Source organism: Lepeophtheirus salmonis, chromosome 6 (assembly GCF_016086655.4).
Source record: "Lepeophtheirus salmonis chromosome 6, UVic_Lsal_1.4, whole genome shotgun sequence".
NCBI lineage: Eukaryota > Metazoa > Arthropoda > Copepoda > Siphonostomatoida > Caligidae > Lepeophtheirus > Lepeophtheirus salmonis.
Window position 1 is genome coordinate 5,549,350 of NC_052136.2, and position 19,158 is coordinate 5,568,507.

The 19,158-nt window shown below is 31.0% G+C and overlaps 2 protein-coding genes across 3 annotated transcripts in view; both read left to right on the forward strand.

The window, feature by feature from the left end:
• Positions 1 to 5,260, forward strand: part of LOC121119349 (macrophage mannose receptor 1) — a 33,386-nt gene extending 28,126 nt beyond the window's left edge. Inside the window, exons 22-26 of the mRNA XM_071889163.1 lie at positions 1,163 to 1,415; positions 2,323 to 2,508; positions 2,567 to 2,626; positions 4,687 to 4,887; positions 5,139 to 5,260. Of these exons, the coding sequence (XP_071745264.1) occupies positions 1,163 to 1,218 (56 nt within the window). The 3' untranslated portion in view covers positions 1,219 to 1,415; positions 2,323 to 2,508; positions 2,567 to 2,626; positions 4,687 to 4,887; positions 5,139 to 5,260. The remainder of the gene's footprint in view (positions 1 to 1,162; positions 1,416 to 2,322; positions 2,509 to 2,566; positions 2,627 to 4,686; positions 4,888 to 5,138) is intronic.
• Positions 5,261 to 13,775: 8,515 nt separating this feature from the next.
• Positions 13,776 to 17,734, forward strand: LOC121119857 (uncharacterized). Of its 2 annotated transcripts, XM_071889164.1 has the most exons (3): positions 13,776 to 13,991; positions 14,084 to 14,768; positions 15,940 to 17,734. In XM_071889164.1, the coding sequence occupies exon 3, from the start codon at positions 15,974 to 15,976 to the stop codon at positions 17,033 to 17,035; it is 1,062 nt and encodes a 353-aa protein (XP_071745265.1). In that variant the 5' UTR covers positions 13,776 to 13,991; positions 14,084 to 14,768; positions 15,940 to 15,973; the 3' UTR covers positions 17,036 to 17,734. The 2 variants fall into 2 exon arrangements, with proteins under 2 accessions (XP_071745265.1, XP_040570605.1); XM_040714671.2 differs by having other exon boundaries at positions 13,776 to 14,768.
• Positions 17,735 to 19,158: the final 1,424 nt, after the last annotated feature.

Consider the following 19,158-nt stretch of genomic DNA (forward strand, 5'->3'; position numbering starts at 1 on the left):
GCTAGACTTGGAAATGACCGGTAAAAAAAGGCAACCAAAAAATAATATGCTAATCCTGACAATTTGATTAATGTTTGAGAGCTGAGCTGGCATTTTGTTTAATTAAATAAGCTGTGATATGAAGAAAATAAAACACAAGGCATTAATTCTACACTTACAAGTATAACGAGTGATGTAACTCCGTTGATTTTTTTTCAGAAGTCAGTTTTTGTTTTTGTTTTTTAATTAATAATTTGAAAGACTGAATTTTCTTTTCCTTAGCAGTTGTCATTATTATTTAATAAAACTTCCATTCTTAAATATATTAAATTATATCAAAACCCTGATTGAACATTCGTATGTTCTCATACAAGACGGAGAGCAATTCCGGGGATTTGTTAAGGTGGTATAATTGTAGATCCTGGTTTGGCCCTTTGAATTGGCTGAGGCGTCCTCACGGAGAGAGTGGGCTGGAGTGGGTGTATCCTCTCTTGCCAAATCAAAGAGATTTTAAAAAATCATAGATATGAAACAAAAAATTATAGATGTTGTAGAACAAATTATCAGGTGAAAACGCAAAAAAAAAAAAAAAAAAATATCTAAAAAAAAAGTTTATCAATCAAATTATGCCCTAGAGCAAATATATAAAACCAAGCCCCTCCCCCTAAATATATATATATATAATCCTGCAGATACCTCAGATTGGGCATCGACAACGGAGTATTTCTAGAAAATGTCCTATTTATATCCTTTTCTCCTTCCTCCCTAGTCACATCTGATCTAATGAAACGTCATAAGCATTATTCTTTCTCGCCTCCACAACATTCTTCAAATTGTCAGGGTTACCATGTTTGGGGTTCTTTTTTTAACATTCCCATTCTACACTGGATTTTCATCACTTCTTATAACTCTTCAACAATGCATCGGCGTTACTCTCCGTCATTCATGAGCACACCTTCATATAGTTTCTCGCCTCAATAGGGATAATAGCTTTAGAATATTAAAAAACAACGTTTATGTTGTCAACAAAAACAACAATCCCACGCTAAAAAGGCTTAAGAATCGACATTCCTACCCATAACTACATTTTTATTTTTTTTATTCTTCTTTACGCTCCCTAAGAGTTCGACCATTTTCTCATCTCTAGTCATATGCAGGATATTTAAGTCATTTATCAATTAAGGAGAACCAACACCAGATTTGGTGGGGGAAATGCCCAGAGACTCATGGATGGGTTAAAGGTCCAATAAACCATTGCTACTTCTTCGGAGAGAAAGTTGGTCTATTTTATACGGGAGCTGAAGAGTTGTGTGCAAAAGTTGGAGGAACTTTGGCCGGAATACACACAAGAGCAGATAATGATTGGCTAAAAAAGAATGCTAATACTAAACATAAGGGTCATTGGATTGGTATTCAAAGGGTTGCTTTAGAAACAGGTATGAGTATCAATATTTTATCCTCTCCGTTAACACGAAGGCAATCTTGAAAAAAAATTAAGAAAAGAAAATATTACCAATATTTTAATTAAATTCATAAATGTTCCATTATGGATTTCTCAATACTTCATTAGACACTTTATAAGAAAAGGTCATTCAAGTAAATATATCTTTCATAAAAAAAAGTAATATTACTTTTTATAAAAAAATGTTATCAATAGCTAATAATAGTATGCTAGTAGATTTTTTATCTGGGATTGAAATGAGTTTCTGATGAAAATAACTTTAATACTACAAAATGTATGTTTTTGGGTGTCTACAGAGAGTATTATTTTATATAATACTCTTGATAACTCAATCTATCTTACAAAAAGCTGGAACTAAAATCTTTAACATTCAATATTTGGATGACTATACTAATGCCAATATTGAACTTAGAAGGGTCAAATTTTGCTATCATCATTAACATAATCTAGTCATTAGATTTTAAGTTTTTTATAATCAAGACCCTTTTATAAATAACCAATTTATACAATAAGAATTCAACAGCCCTAGACAGTTTTATTTCCTTTGAATTGTAAAATGAAGTTTTTATTTCAAAAATATATAACTATTTTATAAAAATGAAACACAAAAAAATAAACAGTCCTTTCCTGATGCCGATCCCGATTCTGATTTTTTTTTTTTTTTTTTTTTTTTTTCAAACAACCTTCACCAATGGTTACCCACCCCCAAAAAAGTGAATAACTGTTTTCTATATTTTGCTAATTAGTTTGTTTTCGTGCCGCGTGAACAAAATATAATCCTGACTCAATTTTGAGAAAATCATTATAGGTTGTGTTGAGAGTAGGCCCCCAATGTATTTATTATTGAGATTAAAACACTAGTGAGTTTCATTCACTTTTAGGGGTTGTCGAGGAGGATAACTTTTATTGGGCTGATTCAGAACCATTTAAGGGAGGGTTCCATAGTTGGGTTCAAGGCTATCGAAATAAAAGGGGGACTCATGGAGAATTTATTCCAATCACAGGAAAATGGAGCTTAGAAGAATCCAAGAACGTACGAGATCATTTTATTTGCAGCGCCAAAATGAGTATGTTATTTTGAAAAATATTTTATAGACTTTTTATACATTTTTTTATTTTTTTTAGGCTTTGTTATGAACCCAGTGCCGAGCATCCCAACATCAACTCCTCCGGAGAACACAAATGGTAAATATAAACAAAATAAAGTACTTTTTATGCTTTATACAAATTGTAAATTGTATTCATAACTATGGATTTAAAAAAATCTAAGAATATTTGTTGTTTAAAGTAAAGTTGTTGTTTTTTTGTTTGATTTTTTTTAATGTTCCTTTAATTGGTTAGAATGAGCTGCACTGATTAAGAATAAGTATAATTTATAGAATTACATTTACTCTGTCAAACCCAGGAAGGAATCTTGTGTGAAGTCCATATACATAAAGTATATTTCTTTCTCTAGGAATGACTGAGGCACGAACCTACTCACATTGAATTCAAGAGAACATCTTATCCGAGTGCATTGTCCATGCGATACGACAATTCCATAATTAAAACAATATTTGCCAAGAAACGTAAAAAAAAAACTATGTCCCGGTGTGTGTAAAAAAAAAAAATAATACCATGTGGCAATCTGCTTATTTTAGAGGAATGTATTTTTTTAATTTTTCTTATTTGCTGTTCCATTCATATCATTACTTGACTTACAACCAATAAAAAAACGAATATATCGTTTTAGAAAAAGCAGGGAATGCTCTAAAGCAGTGGTTCTCAAATGGGGGTACAGGTATCCCTTGGGGTAATTGGAGGCACTCCAAAGGATGCTTAAGATTTTAAAAGAATATTTACAATTTAATATTAGAAATTTAATTTAATTTTCTGTCAATAGCTATGTTTTTTAAATTATTTACAAAAATTTAATATTCATTTTTTTCTCAAAAAATTAATTTTTAGTCAACAATTGAAGATTTTAAATTTTTTTAGAGAAAAAACTTATTTTTTTGAGAATGGATATGGATTTTTTTTTTTAATTAATACTTCTTTTGAATAGCTAAGGATTTTTCTTTTTTTTTTAAATATTTTTTGACAATAGCTTTTGATTTTTGAAATTTTAAGTTTTGGATTTATTTTCAAAAAAAAATCCAAAGTAAGCCTCTCCCCATTTATTTTGCGGCACCTTTAGCTAAAAATGCTTTCTGCTGGTACTGGGGTGCTTGTGTTAAATAAATATTTTACAAGTCGTACATCACTAAAAATAAATTGAGAATCTTTGCTCTAAAGTAATCCCTGCTATGCTTGTAGGTTGTAAAAATTAAAAACTATCAGTACTTTGGAGAAAAAAAAGTGATATAACAACATGAATAGAACATCCCTAATCATAGCTGCGGCCTTTGCTAATTTATTTGTATACCTACCAACACTACCACCAATGTTTACACAGCTTGGGTAAATGATTAAATCCGATTGCCAAATATTTTTTTTTTTTTTTTTACGCGCACCGGGAGAAAGCTTTTATTTACGTGTCTGTAATTATTAGATTAGCCACAAGTTGATATAAGAGGGGGAAAATAAAATTAACACAATATCTCTCCAAAAACTCATAAATGTTACTCTCAGTCTTACATTAGCACAAATTACTTTTCAGCATGTGGTGCTGTGCTATATTTAAGACCGCTCGTCGTTAAAAATGAGTCCTCCGGGCTTATATAAATAGGTTTATTTTATATATATACTAGCAGAGGGTACCCACGTTGTAGGGCGCAATAGAGAGGAATAGAAACAAAGAATGGAGGTAGAAGAAAAGAGACAGTGAGAGGGATGTAGAAAGAGACAAATGGAGAGGAGAAAAAAGTAAAAGACAGAGGGAAGGAGAGAACTATAGAAAGAGATAAGGAAACGATCGTTTTATTTCGGTCAAAAACAGGCTCTTAATGACCTTGGCGGCTTTAAAAAATATCATATATACATGTTTGTTTATTTTATACATCTACTGGCTAATTTTAAGACTGATTTGTTCTACCATTTTGGATCTCATGTGTAAAAACACAAAAAAGTATACTTATAAATAAAAATATATAAGATATGATTTGAAAAAAATTGGAGCCACCCTAAGAGTTTTGAAGCCTCCCAAAAAAAAAGCCAATGGTTGTAATTAAATAAATGTGACGTACAAAATAGAACTTGAATAATTTTCTTGTACAAATTACAGCTCGTGATATATAAATTACGCTCAAAATTATAATAATTTATAGGATTATCTGCCGGAGGGATCGTGGCCATCATCCTTGGATCATTGATTGCAATTACCGCTGTATTTGGGATTGTCTACCTAAAAAAAAATAATCAAATGAATATTTTTCCAACAAATATCTCTTTTTCTACTATATCAAATCTATTTAGAAAACGTAACCCAGGCTCACAAACGTCTTTTTCCAATGAAAATTATGCATTATGTAAGATAAATTAAGGAATAATTGATGCAGGGGCGCGCATTCTTTTTCTTTTTTCCTTTTTTTGACCAACTAAAGGCTATTTTTTATTAGTAACACATGGGATAAAATGAAGCACATAGATGGTGCTTCTGTTTTTGTTGGTCACAAAAATGGGTTTTATGAAAAAAATGCATGTTTCATTTATTGAGTATTCCTTGGATTAGTTAACTTTCAAATCTCTTTACTAATACGTATTTTTATATATATTTCAGGATTTATTTTATTCTAAAATACCTACATCAATCAAAATTATATCCAATCCATTATAAACTGAAAGTAGAATTATAATCTCCTCTTAAGGCATCCTGATATTTATGTGTGTGAAGCGAATATCCGAATTTCCCTATCTTTTTTAATACTATGTATCAACTACTGAACATGTCTGTGCAATTTTAGTAAAATATAGTCATCTTTAGCTAGAGCACAGAATCGATTAAAATCTTGGAAAATATGGCAAGCGCTATAAAAATTACATTTTTGGATTGATAAATGAGTCTAAAAGTTTAAAATACAGTCATTAAATAGTGCATTTATTTAGTTGAAAAGAAGAATTTAAATATTTACATTTTTTGACACTTTTTTGTACTAATAAATATTAATTGTTCGAAAAAATGATACTAATATTATCTAATCATTGTATCCTTATCTAGAATATATAGTTGGCAAAAAAAAATAAAAAAAACTTTAAAACTCAAAAATGTTCAAGTGTATAAGAGAGTTCAAAGGAAATATAAATATATTTACTTTACAATGAACAGACGAGTTGATTAGATGTTCAATACAAAACATAGTATCAAAAAAAAAAAGGATTATCCGTCCAATTTGGATAATTTATTAGACACCAGCGAATTGGAGCCAATGGACAATTCGACACTCACAAACTTGTCAAATTTTATATCATGAAACTTCATATAATTAGTGAACAAATATTAATGTACAATAAATTAATATATTTAAAAAAAAACCTAGAAAAAAATGTATACTTTTTTTAATAATCTACAATAATTTTTTGTATTCTTGTTTGTACATTGTATAACATAAATTTTTAAATATATTTAGTCAATTTTCTATCCAAATATTTATGAAATCATTCTAGTTAACACTTATTTTACAAATTCATATCCATCTCATTTTTAGATTTTTTAAATTGAATATGCGATACGGTGCCATTATCTTGAGCAAGCAACACGTTTTATCCTTCAAACGCTCCATAAATGCTATGTAATAACTGCTGTTTGGCCCTAGTCGAGGTAATCAATGACTATCTAAGAATATTAACATCAAAGACATGCCCTCGGATGACGGTCGATTGGACTCTGGAATGTAGTGATTATTAAATTTGAATTACACTAATAATGGCTTCTATCATTTGCTTTTGATCGATTCTGAGCTAAAACGGCACTCATTGAATGTCCAAATATTCGTGAACTATATGTTCTAAACATTACTTCCATATCAAGCGAGTCTCAGCTATTTCCAGAGACGTCCGCAAGATTTTTTGTTAAAATCAAATTTTTGTAAAATAAATTAAAAATACACAGATGTTCACGAAAAAAAAGTTGAAAAAAAATTAAAAATCCAATATTAAATTTTGTGCTCTATTTCCTAATTAGGAGCCCGAATGAAAAGGATTTAATTAGTTGTCACTATTAATTTATTGTTGAAGAGAGAAAAATAAGCATAAAGTAATCAAAAATGTGTGAAAGAGGAAGAGTAATTCTAAAGATTTGTTGTGAAGTTAGAACTGGTAATACTTGTTGGACTTGAAGTGGAATTGAGTAATTGGAGTATTTCCTGGATATATCATTGATGGATACAGATTGAATTTGTATTTATTTCCTCCATCTGATAGCTGCTTGTAAGGGTAACGGCGTTAATTTTCGGGTTTCTTTTTTTTTTTTTTTTTTTAATATAGCGACATTTAATATTATTTGAATAATTGGTGATGGGCAAGGTTGTGCATTTATCACTCTAGCGTTTCTAACGGTTCAAGCAGTTCCGGCTCTTGAACCACTAGAACCAGAACTGACAAAGTTGAACCCAGACCAGAATCAAGATTGTAATATATTGATTACACAGGGGGAACAATTAGAGAGTCAAAATTACCACGAATATAATTTATCTCTGAGCGCAAAATCCAAAACTGAAAGAAATATTTGAGACTATTATTGTTAGATGGACAAATTTTTAGAGTATTCAGAGATCATAAGCTTTTAGTATCGGCGATATAAATCTGCAATCCCTCTTGTACTCCAAAACAATTCCGTATATTTCATAAGTAGCAGAGTTTAATTGCAGGATTAAGCATGTTCCAGGAAAATTAAGCCACACCGTGGATATTCTTTCGAGAAATGTCAACAGCATCAGATTAAGTACCAATTTTCTTGAGGCTGCAATTACAAAAAGAGTACACCTCTGTGTATGTTACTCTTTGTAATATGGGCATGAAACATCTGATCATTAGTTCACAACTATATATATATAAAAAGGCTCAGTTTGGTAACAGACACTTAAAACAAGAGGTGTCGCTAGAAAATTCGTGCCCAGGTAATATATATAAGATACAAACAGGGCCGTAGCTATCTTATTGCATTAGTGCCCCAAGCTCCAGCAGTGAAAACTAAGGTTGCTTAAGACAATGGTTCTCAATGTGGGGCGGGCCATAAAAGGAGGCTAGGTGAAGGAGCGTAGCTTAGGAAGAAGGTTGACTTAGTTGCCTAACTACCAGATAATTACGGTCCTTTATTCAGCTTCTTTTTGGTAGAAAGGTTGCGTGATACAATAAAGGTAAGGACGTTTTTCGTTTACATAAAATTATTCATAAATTAAAATGTTATAAATATACAACAAACGAAAATAAGCAAAAGAACCGAGACTCATAACACAGGGGAACACCAAATTTTCACCAATGAAATTAAGCCAAGAATATAATTTATCTTTGAGCGCAAAATCCAAAACTGATCTCAATTTTTCTCTGAATTGTCAGGTTTAAGAAATATTTGAGATTATAGTAATTCGAGACTATTATCTTTCAGGGACATTTTTCATCATGAAGACAATCACCAAATTGAAGTATGATGAATCAAACTGATGTAAAAAGGTCTTTTATGATTATAAAAGTGTTTTTATTGATTCTGTATTCTCTTCTGAACTCGAATTATTTCTATTTTTAGGCTGAAAATGACTCTCTTCTTGAGACCATTCATTATAACTTATTCATCATTCATAGTGATATATTCTATTTTTTATTTTTTTAAATCTATTTAATAATGACGTCATACCCCGTAATAAGCATATACATAACATAATACCGCGCGCTTCGGACTAGTTGAAATGAAGTAAATACTAATTAGATACATTTTGAATATTAAAATTATCTTCTCATGAAGAATGGATCTCTTCTTTGTTTCTATCCTAGAATCCCCTTTCCCAATGAAAGAGTCCACTCTACTTACTCTCTTATAAGACCTTGTAGTTTCTTTCGTATTAATGTTCATCCTGTCGTAGAATACAGAGTTCCGAATAAGACTATGAGCATCTTTGGAGATGAATGATTAAGCTAGATATGTTTTCCTTTCTTCCTAATTCTTGGAGAATATAAAAGTCCACTTCCTCAAGGATTCATGTATGAAGAATGATCTTATGCTCCAAAAATTGTCAAAGTAAAATTGCATTTAAATTTCAAATTGTTGTACATTTTAGTTTTATGGCTATCACTTCTCATTGATGTAGTACATAATTAAAAGATTATTAGTTATATATTTCACTTTGAGAGTATTTCATCTGAATCTGAAAAGAAACGGATCCTGTCATAGTTTCAACCGTTAAATACCTATATCCATTGGTCTATATGGATGAAGATATTCCCACCAAAAGAAAGAGTCGACTCTACTCTAGTCTGAACAAGCTTGGACGTTGAACGGAAAAACGAACGGTTTTCACTCGTTCTGTTCATTTTTTAAACGAATGAAAGACGAACGGAAAAAAAATAATTAACGATGAACAAATAAAAAAATACGATTTGACGCTCATTTTCTTATATTCTATAAGAGGTAGCTTTTCGACTTTTTTTTTTTTTTTTTTTTTTGAAGATTACTTCATCTTCTTTTCTTAATTATGTGTTTAATTATAATCTTTGATGGGTGCTAAAATATAGTTTATTTAGTCTTTTTTTCTCTCAATACGTTGCTTCGTTTAATTGCACCCTATGTCATCTTAAGATAGCCTTCAAAATCACAAATAAAGTGTAATGGATCAAATAAGAAGGTATAATGTATTTATTTATCTAATATTTTGTACAGTTTTTATTCAATCTGTCAATCCATAGTACATAAATTTTAATCCAACATTAGCCCTTTCAATCTTTATAGCTGCTCAATATGAAAGTATTTTGTCTTAATTTTTAATATCTCCTTTTTCTTCAATATCAATTACTCGAATTTAATATTATACTATTTAATAGCAGGTATTTAAAAATATCAACTTTTACACAATACTGTAATTCCTGAAAATTTAATTCAATTCTTTCGATGTTTAAGAAAGTTGTGTTGTTTAATTGAAATATCATATTTTATTAAACCACAGAATTTGGTGTTGGAAATTCGAGAGTACGAATATCTCCTCACACTCTCCAGACAATAGATGAAAATTATTGGAAAAAAAAGAGACGTTAAAAATAAAGACAAAGTACTTTAATATTGTGTAGTAATAAAGATTAAAGGATGCTAATGTCGCGTTGAAATTGATGACCGTCTCAGGGACAGGTTAAATAGAAACTTTACAAAATACTAGATAAATAAATATTTTTTAGTCGAACATAACTTATATTTGATCCATTACACCCCATTTTTAATTTTGAAGGCTATCTTGAGGATGGCTTATTTTTCAGCAAATGTGCAATCAAACCAAGCAATGGATTGATTTTTTTTTTTTTTTTTTTTTTTTTTTTTTTTTTTGTAGACTGAGCATAAATGACATGAATTTGATTTCTCCCATTTAAGTCATGATTTGGAATCCCAAAAACACATTCTATACTTCCGTGCACACCTCCTTCAAGTTTTTTTCTCTCTGTAAATCGGTATTTTGTAACATACCTACTTTATTTCCTCTATTTTTGGAGAAGGTATTAAATATAATTTAAACTTACGTTTAGAAATTCATCGTGAACTCCAATCCAAGTTAATTAATTTACTGAAGTTCCAAAACACTATGAAATCAAACCACCATATATTTGGGAAGTTGCCCACCAATAATGATTATATAAATTTAGAAGAGGCATGTTTTTAAGACCCAGTAGCATACACAGCTTGATGAATGGGCCTAACAAGCTGTGGAGGATTTATTCTTGCAATATTAAATTCAAATCATTTGTATTCAACTATAATTCGCAGTTGCGAGTCTATGAATACCATCATTCTAGTCGATTTTATAGCTTTATTTTCGAGTTAGTTAGATTTACTTACTCATTTGTGGGCCTCAGGCAAAGCCATATGAAAATTTAAAAAAAGGCAAGTGGATGACGTTTGACATTTCTCCCTACTCTTGTTTTTGTATTTAAATTCCATTTATATGATATTGTTATCAACCATGCAACTGAACAGTGCCAACCCGAATCAATTTGGCAATGTATGCAAAATATTAAGCACTTAAGGCTCATTTTTATGTATTATGAAATAAAACGTGCTTAATATATTAATGAGTATTTTTTAGGTCGGACTTTTTATACTAGATAAATATTAAATAAAAATTCAAAAATGAACGATGGCACGGAAAAATGAAAGAATGAACGGGGAAAAAGAACGAATGAACAGCGAACAGAAAAAGAGAGAAAGGTTACAAGTCTGAGTATGAAGGGTTTTATTCTGCGGCTAAATTTTAATCCTGTTACAACTCCGTAGGTATTGGAATTCGAGCATCTCTTGTTGAGGTTAAAGTATCTCAGGTATCTTGTTTTGTCCTAATTCATAAAGAAATTTTTGTCTCTAATGAATGAAGATCAATCTATGCAAATGAAAAACACTTTTATATTAATAATTTGTTTCTCCATTTACTCAAATATTTTTGCATGTTGTTTTTAATATATTGAAATTTTATAATTGCAGATTATGTATAATATTCATGTTCGGATAACACGTAGTATTTTACTCAATTATAATTACATATGTCACATCAAGTCTCTTATTTTATTCAATTAGAATTATAGTGTCAAGAAGAGGATGCATGACTTGACATTAACCATATTTTATCACGTACTAATAAATGTAACTTATAACTGTTTTTAATTATCTTTTTATTTTGAGTTAATAGGTAAGAAACATTAATAATATGAAGACAAGGATATTTTGAGATGCATTATTTACAATACGAAATATAATTTTGAAAAGAGTAGATATATTTTTGGTCCATCAAAAACACCAGCTTTTATTTTCTCAATTGAAAGTTTTGGATATTTCGATAGAATGTATTTGAATCAATAGGGTAGGGCTTTGATAAATTGTTTAATGAGCCCTAGTTTTATGTGGAGAAGCGAGAAAAAAGAATAATTTTCTCCCGTTCAACAAACGACACTTAATAATAATTTTATCTCCTGGGTTTAAATTTAGTCTCGGTGACCAAGTAGTTTTAACTCAATGCTGGTCTCTAGTACTACTGTCCTATAAAAATAGAAAACAGGGATATTTCGTATAACCAAGGTGTTGGCCGAGAAGAAAAGACACCACTTTGAGATCATCACAGAGTATCATCCCCTTGTGTTTATCATATTGAATTAGTTCAAGAATTTTTTTAATGTTCTCATACACTTCAGAAAGAATAACAATTGGAATTGTAACAAAAATATTTCCATATTACTCATTGGCATTTGAAAAATAGGCCAAGTAAGTATTCTTTGTTAAATAATTACTTGTCCTCTTTTAAAATGACAATAGGTAATCAAAATAAGTCGATCCCTTAAAATAGGGGGGGCCTCTGGATACGACGATAAATTTCCATTGGAAAGTTCCTAGATTTTCTATTTGTAACCTTAGAGTTTTAGTACCGAGAACTTCTACTGGATTATTTCCATAACCAAAGATAGGTGGCATTTCTACACGAATGAAATCTTTACAATTTGTCGGAGATATAACGGAAACCGGAGCACCCGTATCTACAAGAGAATTTATTTATTTGATATTATCTTTCATTCATCAGAAATTTGAAAGTTTATTTAATGCCCTGGTCCCATGCAATCGAGGACAATTTAGTTTCTTGGAGTCAATGAATTAAAATGACAATCAGGATCAGAGTACACAGTTGTATTCAATCCAAATTTTGAAGAATAAAAACATACTTTTTAAATTTTGCAGATGTTGAGGACTTCGAAAAAACTAAACAAGGTCACTTCTTCATCAAAGGTGCGACAGTGGGAGAAGAAGATGGATCCTCGACAGTAGAAATGGAAGTGTTTATGACTTCCTTCGCAACCGTACACAATTCCGCTAATAACTTCTTAGTCGTAAGTGTTGATTGTGCTCCCAAATATCCCTGTTGTTCCTTTGGAGCATTCTTTATTTGTACCTCTTTAATCAAAACTTTCACGTAAATCCTTTAGGTATTCATCTTCCAGAAGACGTTCAAACTCATCTTTGACCTCCATGCTCGAGAGCCCGAAAGTATCAACCATCATGTCAACTACTCTTTTTATCCTTGCGGAAAATGATAGCCCATATCATACTAATATGGATTTCTTCGTCCCTCATAAGTGAGATTCTCCTCACTAATAGGAATAATATTGAAAACCTCACCCGGCAATCCTGACGCCATAACACCATATTTAACTTTGGTATGACAAATCTCCATCAACGCAAAATCAAGTTCAATTTTTGGGAACCAGTTCTCAACATTCAAAGAACAGAACCTAGAAAGGTGGAGTTCTGTAATGGCCATTGCTAAATTCACCTCTTCTGTTATTATCGACCATGCTTGTTTTTGGGGAGACACAGGTGGTGAAGTTTGTTTTCGGGGTATTTTTCGAATCACGTCGGGGTCACCAATGTAAATATTTAATGTTCAAATGTCTACTGATTATATTCTAGATTAATAATAATTATAAGAAAAAGGAGAAGTGATCAACTTGATCAAATCAAACTTCAACATATATATAAGAAAATAATCCTTATTTATCATTATGAAGAAAAACAAATTCTAGCCCAACGAAATAATTCGGATACACGAACGATCAAAACCACTTTACTGACCTTATTGACCCGATTACTATACGTCATAAAAGGCTGATTCTTGCCAACTTTGGCCCAAAGACATATACTCCTAAAGTATATATGCTAAACAGATTCCCACATTTTATTGGGGGTTTCCGTGGCTGGGGGGGGAGAGATGGTAATCCGCCAACGTACCCTTAAGGTGTATAGTAATAATAATGATTTAGAGTTTTTTTTCATTTCTTTTTGTATAAAAAGTTGTGTGGTACAATTTAAGTAACAACGTGTATAGAGATAAAAACTGTATTATGATTACAGTCAAATCCGGATAAAGGAAAATCTTTTTTTCAGATGAAAAGTTGACTATATCCCAAGTAAAAAACCCACCATTTTTGGATTCTTATGTATATAAGTAACTTTGAAACTCCCCATTTCAAGGTAACCCGTGTTTGATTAGAGCTTGTTACTCACAGATAATCGAGGATTTTTAGCTTATCTTTCAGTAAAAGTGTTTTCTGGGAGGCACTCATGATATGTGCCTGTATTGAATGAAATGCAATGTGAAATGAATGTAAAAAGAAACATGGGCAACAAAATTTTTGGCTCCAGCTCAAGACTTGTAACTATAAAATGGGAAAATCCTAATAGGAATTCGTCCTTTTCGTGAATTCCTAGAAAATTGATACCAAAAAAAGGGAAGAAAGTGTTGACTTTATGCAGATTTTTTACTTGGTGTTTATTCTTGCCGAAGTATTTTATTATATCCGGATTTGACAGTATTTTTATGCCCCGAGTATTGTATGGTCAACTGACGATGTTTCTGCTAATCAATTTCCTCAACACTGATCGATTGAATTATAATTATTTCATGTTAAGTCGTAAACAATACCTTACACTTAATAAATAATAATCGCATAGTATTCTCCAGGATCTCTCGTAATTCCCGTATCCTCTAATTTCAGGCCTTTATTCTGTTTCTTTTCGGGGTAGGTTGCGTGATATAATGGATTGAACGGATAGAAATTAATTTTAGCTCGCTCATCATGTCAAAAAATTAGAAAGTGAGGCCGAAGCTGCATGATCGAGTGTTATGTTATTTATTCAAGACGTCATGAATCTTTATTACGTCAGAGCGTAAATAGGCAGAGTGAGGCAGATCTATATATATAATATATTATATATATTAAATGGTTTCTTCATTTAAAATATTTCTTCCTTTTATATTATTATTCTTAATATTGTGAGATAGAAGAAACAGCTTAATTTCCCCTCTCTCTTTCTGTTTATTTGTTTGTTTCTCTCTCTCTCTCCCTCCTTCTTACTCTCTCTTCCTTTCAGCTAGCTACGCCGTACGTACGTCTCTTGAAGCTCGCTCTCTCTTATTTCTATTATAATTATTCTTCTTATATCGCACGACTTCTCTTTCTCTCTTCTCCCAGCAGCTCCTCCTTCTCTAAGTAGTATTCCGAAAATAAATTGGGAAAGTAACTCGTCCATTTACTTAGTTATGAAATAAATGATGGAAACCATTACTACCATGGATATTTGTAATGTCTGGAACTATTACGTTCCTCGGAATTAAAATGGATTCGTCCTTCTCTAAGTCAAGCTGAAAAACATGCTTTAATTATTATTATTACTTATTAGGTAAGAAACGAAAGGATCATTCGAGGAGGAGTATAAGTACTTGGCCTGTCATGATAAATGTGCGGCTTATATTGTAACAGACCTTGATGACATTCTACGTGGGGCGATCAACTCAAGGATTCGATTTCTTACAGTGTTTTGTGAAAGAAAGAGTTTCACTTTCACCATTCATATTATTAATCCATTCCTTCGACTCTCCCATGTTATTTATTGTTTGAATCCTCATTTTCATTTGTTGATCTCTTGGCCTTGAGTTCGAAAAGTGTTAGTGATGGAGGGTTCCCTTATGACAAATACAGAGTCTGTTACGTTTCTGTAAATTGACAAAATGTCTCGTCTTGCCTGCTGCATGGAAGATTTATACGATTTGTTTCCTTGGGACTTAATTAAATTACATTTATTTTTCTCAAGAGATGAGCAGCCCTCTACGTACTCCCAAAGCTATCTCAGAAATTACCATTTTTACCAAATATATTAATTAATATATATATTTTATGTACAAATTGCGAATTTGAGTAATATCAGCAGATTTTGACTCATAACAATCAAAAAGTTGTATGACACATTTTAAATGAGAGTATAACTTGGGATGAGGATAATGGAATAAATGAAAATTTGATTAGATGTTGGATATACATACTAAAGAAGGAATTTTTTGACTTTTCTGATTATATTTACTAAGTATTCAATGGCACATTGTGATGTTCAATGTTATATTATAACTCCTAGAAACATAATAAACAAGCCAGATCAAAATGAAATGATAGCAATGTTATATAGTTGATATTAATTAAGATGGCTAACGTTGTAATTAAATCAGACGTACAAGTGTCACGTGTGCATTTCATTAAAGAAACTTAATTTTAAATGTACTTAAATGCATAGAAATATATATAATATATATCTCCTAAACATATTATGACGCTATAATGCAGAGGAATTAGTTAATAAAACTGAATGTTCACCATTTTGTTTTTAACATTGAGAGTTGTCAGGGTTTTAATTGATTGAAGAGTCTTTAAATGTCGTGGAATGCATCGAGAGATGAACGATTTTTATTTTTAGCTCTGCATGCCTATAAAAAAGCCGTACATTAAATACATGCACTAGCCTTGTTATATGTTACCTCGTAACTCATAAATAAGTATTAATTATTTATTATTAATTTCAGTTGTTATTTTTGTTAATATCATCATTGTCATAAAATGGAAGGTGATGACGAACTTGGTGATCAAGTATTTGCTGCAGAAGCAATTACGAAAAAGCGGTTGAGAAAAAATAAAATTGAATATCTAGTCAAATGGAAAGGATGGAGTCCTAAATATTCCACGTGGGAGCCTGAAGAAAATATATTAGACCCTAGACTTATAGATCAATTTAATAGAAAATTGGCCCTAGAGCCTCTTTCTTCAAGAAAAAGAGGACGCAAGCCAATATCATATTACGACAATGAACAGGGAGGTGATTCTTCTGGTGGTGAGGACCGTTCTCGTGGAAGAAAGGATAACTCTTCCTCTGGAACTCACGGTGAGAAAAGCCAACAGGCTGAGAAACCCTTTATTTTGCCCACACAGAGTGGAAGGACTCCTCGGCCACCTGAGCGTTATCAGGAAAAAACAACAGATCACCACCGTAAGAGACAGAAACCTAGAGCGGTTAATGTTCCGAACAGTTGTCAGTCAACAGACGATGAAGAAGAAAAAGAGGTGTTTATTAATCATCGGCGTAAGATAACCAAGAAAACTCTATCCTCTCAAATGCCACCAATCTCTCCTTTTGAAAAGAAGGGCAAGATAGGAATCACTATTAAGAAGAGCCCTAATTCCGATAGAACTTTTCAGACTTCATTACTCGGTGAATTTGATCACGATGAAGAGGAAGAAGAGGAGGAGGAGGAGGACTATGACGAGGATTCCTCGGATGGTTCCCTATCCATATCCGGACCTAACAAAAAGAAAAAAGTCGTATTTTCAGATAAGAAATTAGTAGAATCACCTCAAATCACTCTAAGAAAAGTGGACGATGAGAGAGGTACTAATCACAATATAGTTGAACATTCTGTATGTATGAATGAATCCTCTGATTCAGAGTATTCGACCGAGGAAATTTATGAACTCAAAGAATGGTTCCCGCCCGACTTTTGGAAGGCAAAACAAAAGTCATATAATAATACCGATGATAACTATGTCGCAGATGTTATGGTTAATGATATAACTGTTACTCTAGTGGAGAGTCGTTCTTCCAACGGATTCTTTAAAGGACTTTAGATAGTTAAAATTTAATCACCCTTCTTTCCCATTTTAATATATTAGTTGTTTCTATGTTCATCATTAGACTCTAGTGATTAGATCACATTTAATTAACTCAATGTAGTTATAAACTCAATGTTTTCTTCTTCAAACTTTTTTGTTTTGTTTTTTAACTTTCATTGTTCAAAGACGTTACTTTTCAAATTTATATAATCTGTCTTTATATACCTATTATAACTCTATAATAAATATTTCTTGCTATCCTCTCGCTATATTATTATGTTCATACTAATACTGATTAATTAAGTCTTCCTATTTTGAAAATCATTTTTAAACCCTTTAAAAAATTGTTATCTGATTTTAGTTCATGATCTGTGTTCTTATAATTTCTTGCTATTTGATTAATCTATCTTATTATAACTCTTGGTGTAGGATTGGGTATATTGTTAGATCTCACTTTCTTCCACTTTTTCTCTCTCCTTATCATCACAGTCAAATAATGGTATCCTTGTTATTAGTCTATTATTAATTGATTCAAGTATTTAGACTGCAATAAACATACATTAAGATATAATATGTGTTTCTTCTTATTAATGTTAGTTTATTATAATTTAATAAGTGTTGTTGCCATTGCATAAATGTATGTCATTCTTTAATTATAACGTTAATTTATTATTATAATTTACACTCAAGCCTAATAAACATTTAATCACATTATATTGTATTACTAGTGCTAGTACCTGGAGTTATTACAAAGCGACGAACAGAAAAAACTTTGCTTTAATTATGTAGATTCACTTTATTAATATAAAACATTTTTACTCATGTTATAAAGTGCATCAAAGGAGACTCCATCATGGGGGCTCAAAGTTGATAGTTTTACTAGGTAAAATGACCAAATTAACAATAAAACTTCATCAAATGATTTTATTAATAAAAAAAGACTTAACGCCCACATTGAATACTACTTGATGAAATGATAAACACTGATATTTGAATACAATCAAAGTAATATTTACTGAAAATCCCAACTAAATTGGCTAGATTTGTACATTATTTTTGTTTTGTTTTTGATCGATTAGAGACGAGAAAAGGATGACAATTAGAGAAAAAAATATTATTTTTTCCATAATTAAAAGCCAATTTCTTATCTACAAAGTAGAAATAAGATTGTATAACGATGAAGAATTTTTAATACTTTTTAGTGTCCTATATGTAATGAAAGTAAGCATTAGAGGGATAGACATTAAAGTGTACATCCTTTTATTTATTGATCCCATTTTAACATACAATAATTCCCTTTTTCCTAAGCATGAATGAAAAAAGGGCTTTGATTGTTATAAAACTTCGTTGTTTAGACTCCCTAAATGAACGATATAAAAATTGTGAAGAACCGTATAAACCCTCTATAAAAGTTAACTCTCCAAGAAATTCTCATCATTACACGACGTTTTTTAATTGCACAAGTAACTACTCAATACTTAATTATTATCTCCTAAAGAATGATAACAGGTTGAGAAAATGAATTAAAAAATTGTTCAGGTGGCCAACAACAAAACTCGCGCGATAAAAAATACTTAGGATTTACAAAAAATGTATAAGTACTATTTTTTTTTAATATGAGCTTTAGATACACAAGCTTGTTGCTAAAAATGAGTCCTTCACTCATATTTTAAACAACTAAAATTTTGAATTGGACAATTGGCCTTATCTATAACTAAAAACACAAAAGCTGTTCTTGGAGCTCAAGGAGACTAGATAGGGGGTTATGTTATAAATAAATAAGTGATAAGCGTCTCAAAAAAACAATTATACGAAATTGGAAGCTATCTAAATTTAGTCCAAAAAGTTGTGGGCAAAAAAAAAAGTTATCGAGCAGAAAGGGGCATACTTGGCTTAAATTGATGATAGTAACACTTCTTATAAAGCATTCAAGCGAAAAATATGAATATAACTAACTGTTTTTCGGAAAAGTCCTTCATTTTTTTTTTCTTTAGATTTCTTTCATTTTTCCTATTTTTCAATGTGAAAACTGACCTTAATTATATCAATCAACCTCACCTCCAAAAATATACATAAAAAAGTCTAAATTCATTGAGTAGTTATCCAAATAAATCAATCACACAAGTTTTTTCATAGAA

Coding starts and splice junctions, on each gene's coding strand:
- LOC121119857 (XM_040714671.2), top strand. CDS start 15,974: ATGGAAGGTGATGACGAACTTGGTGATCAAGTATTTGCTGCAGAAGCA.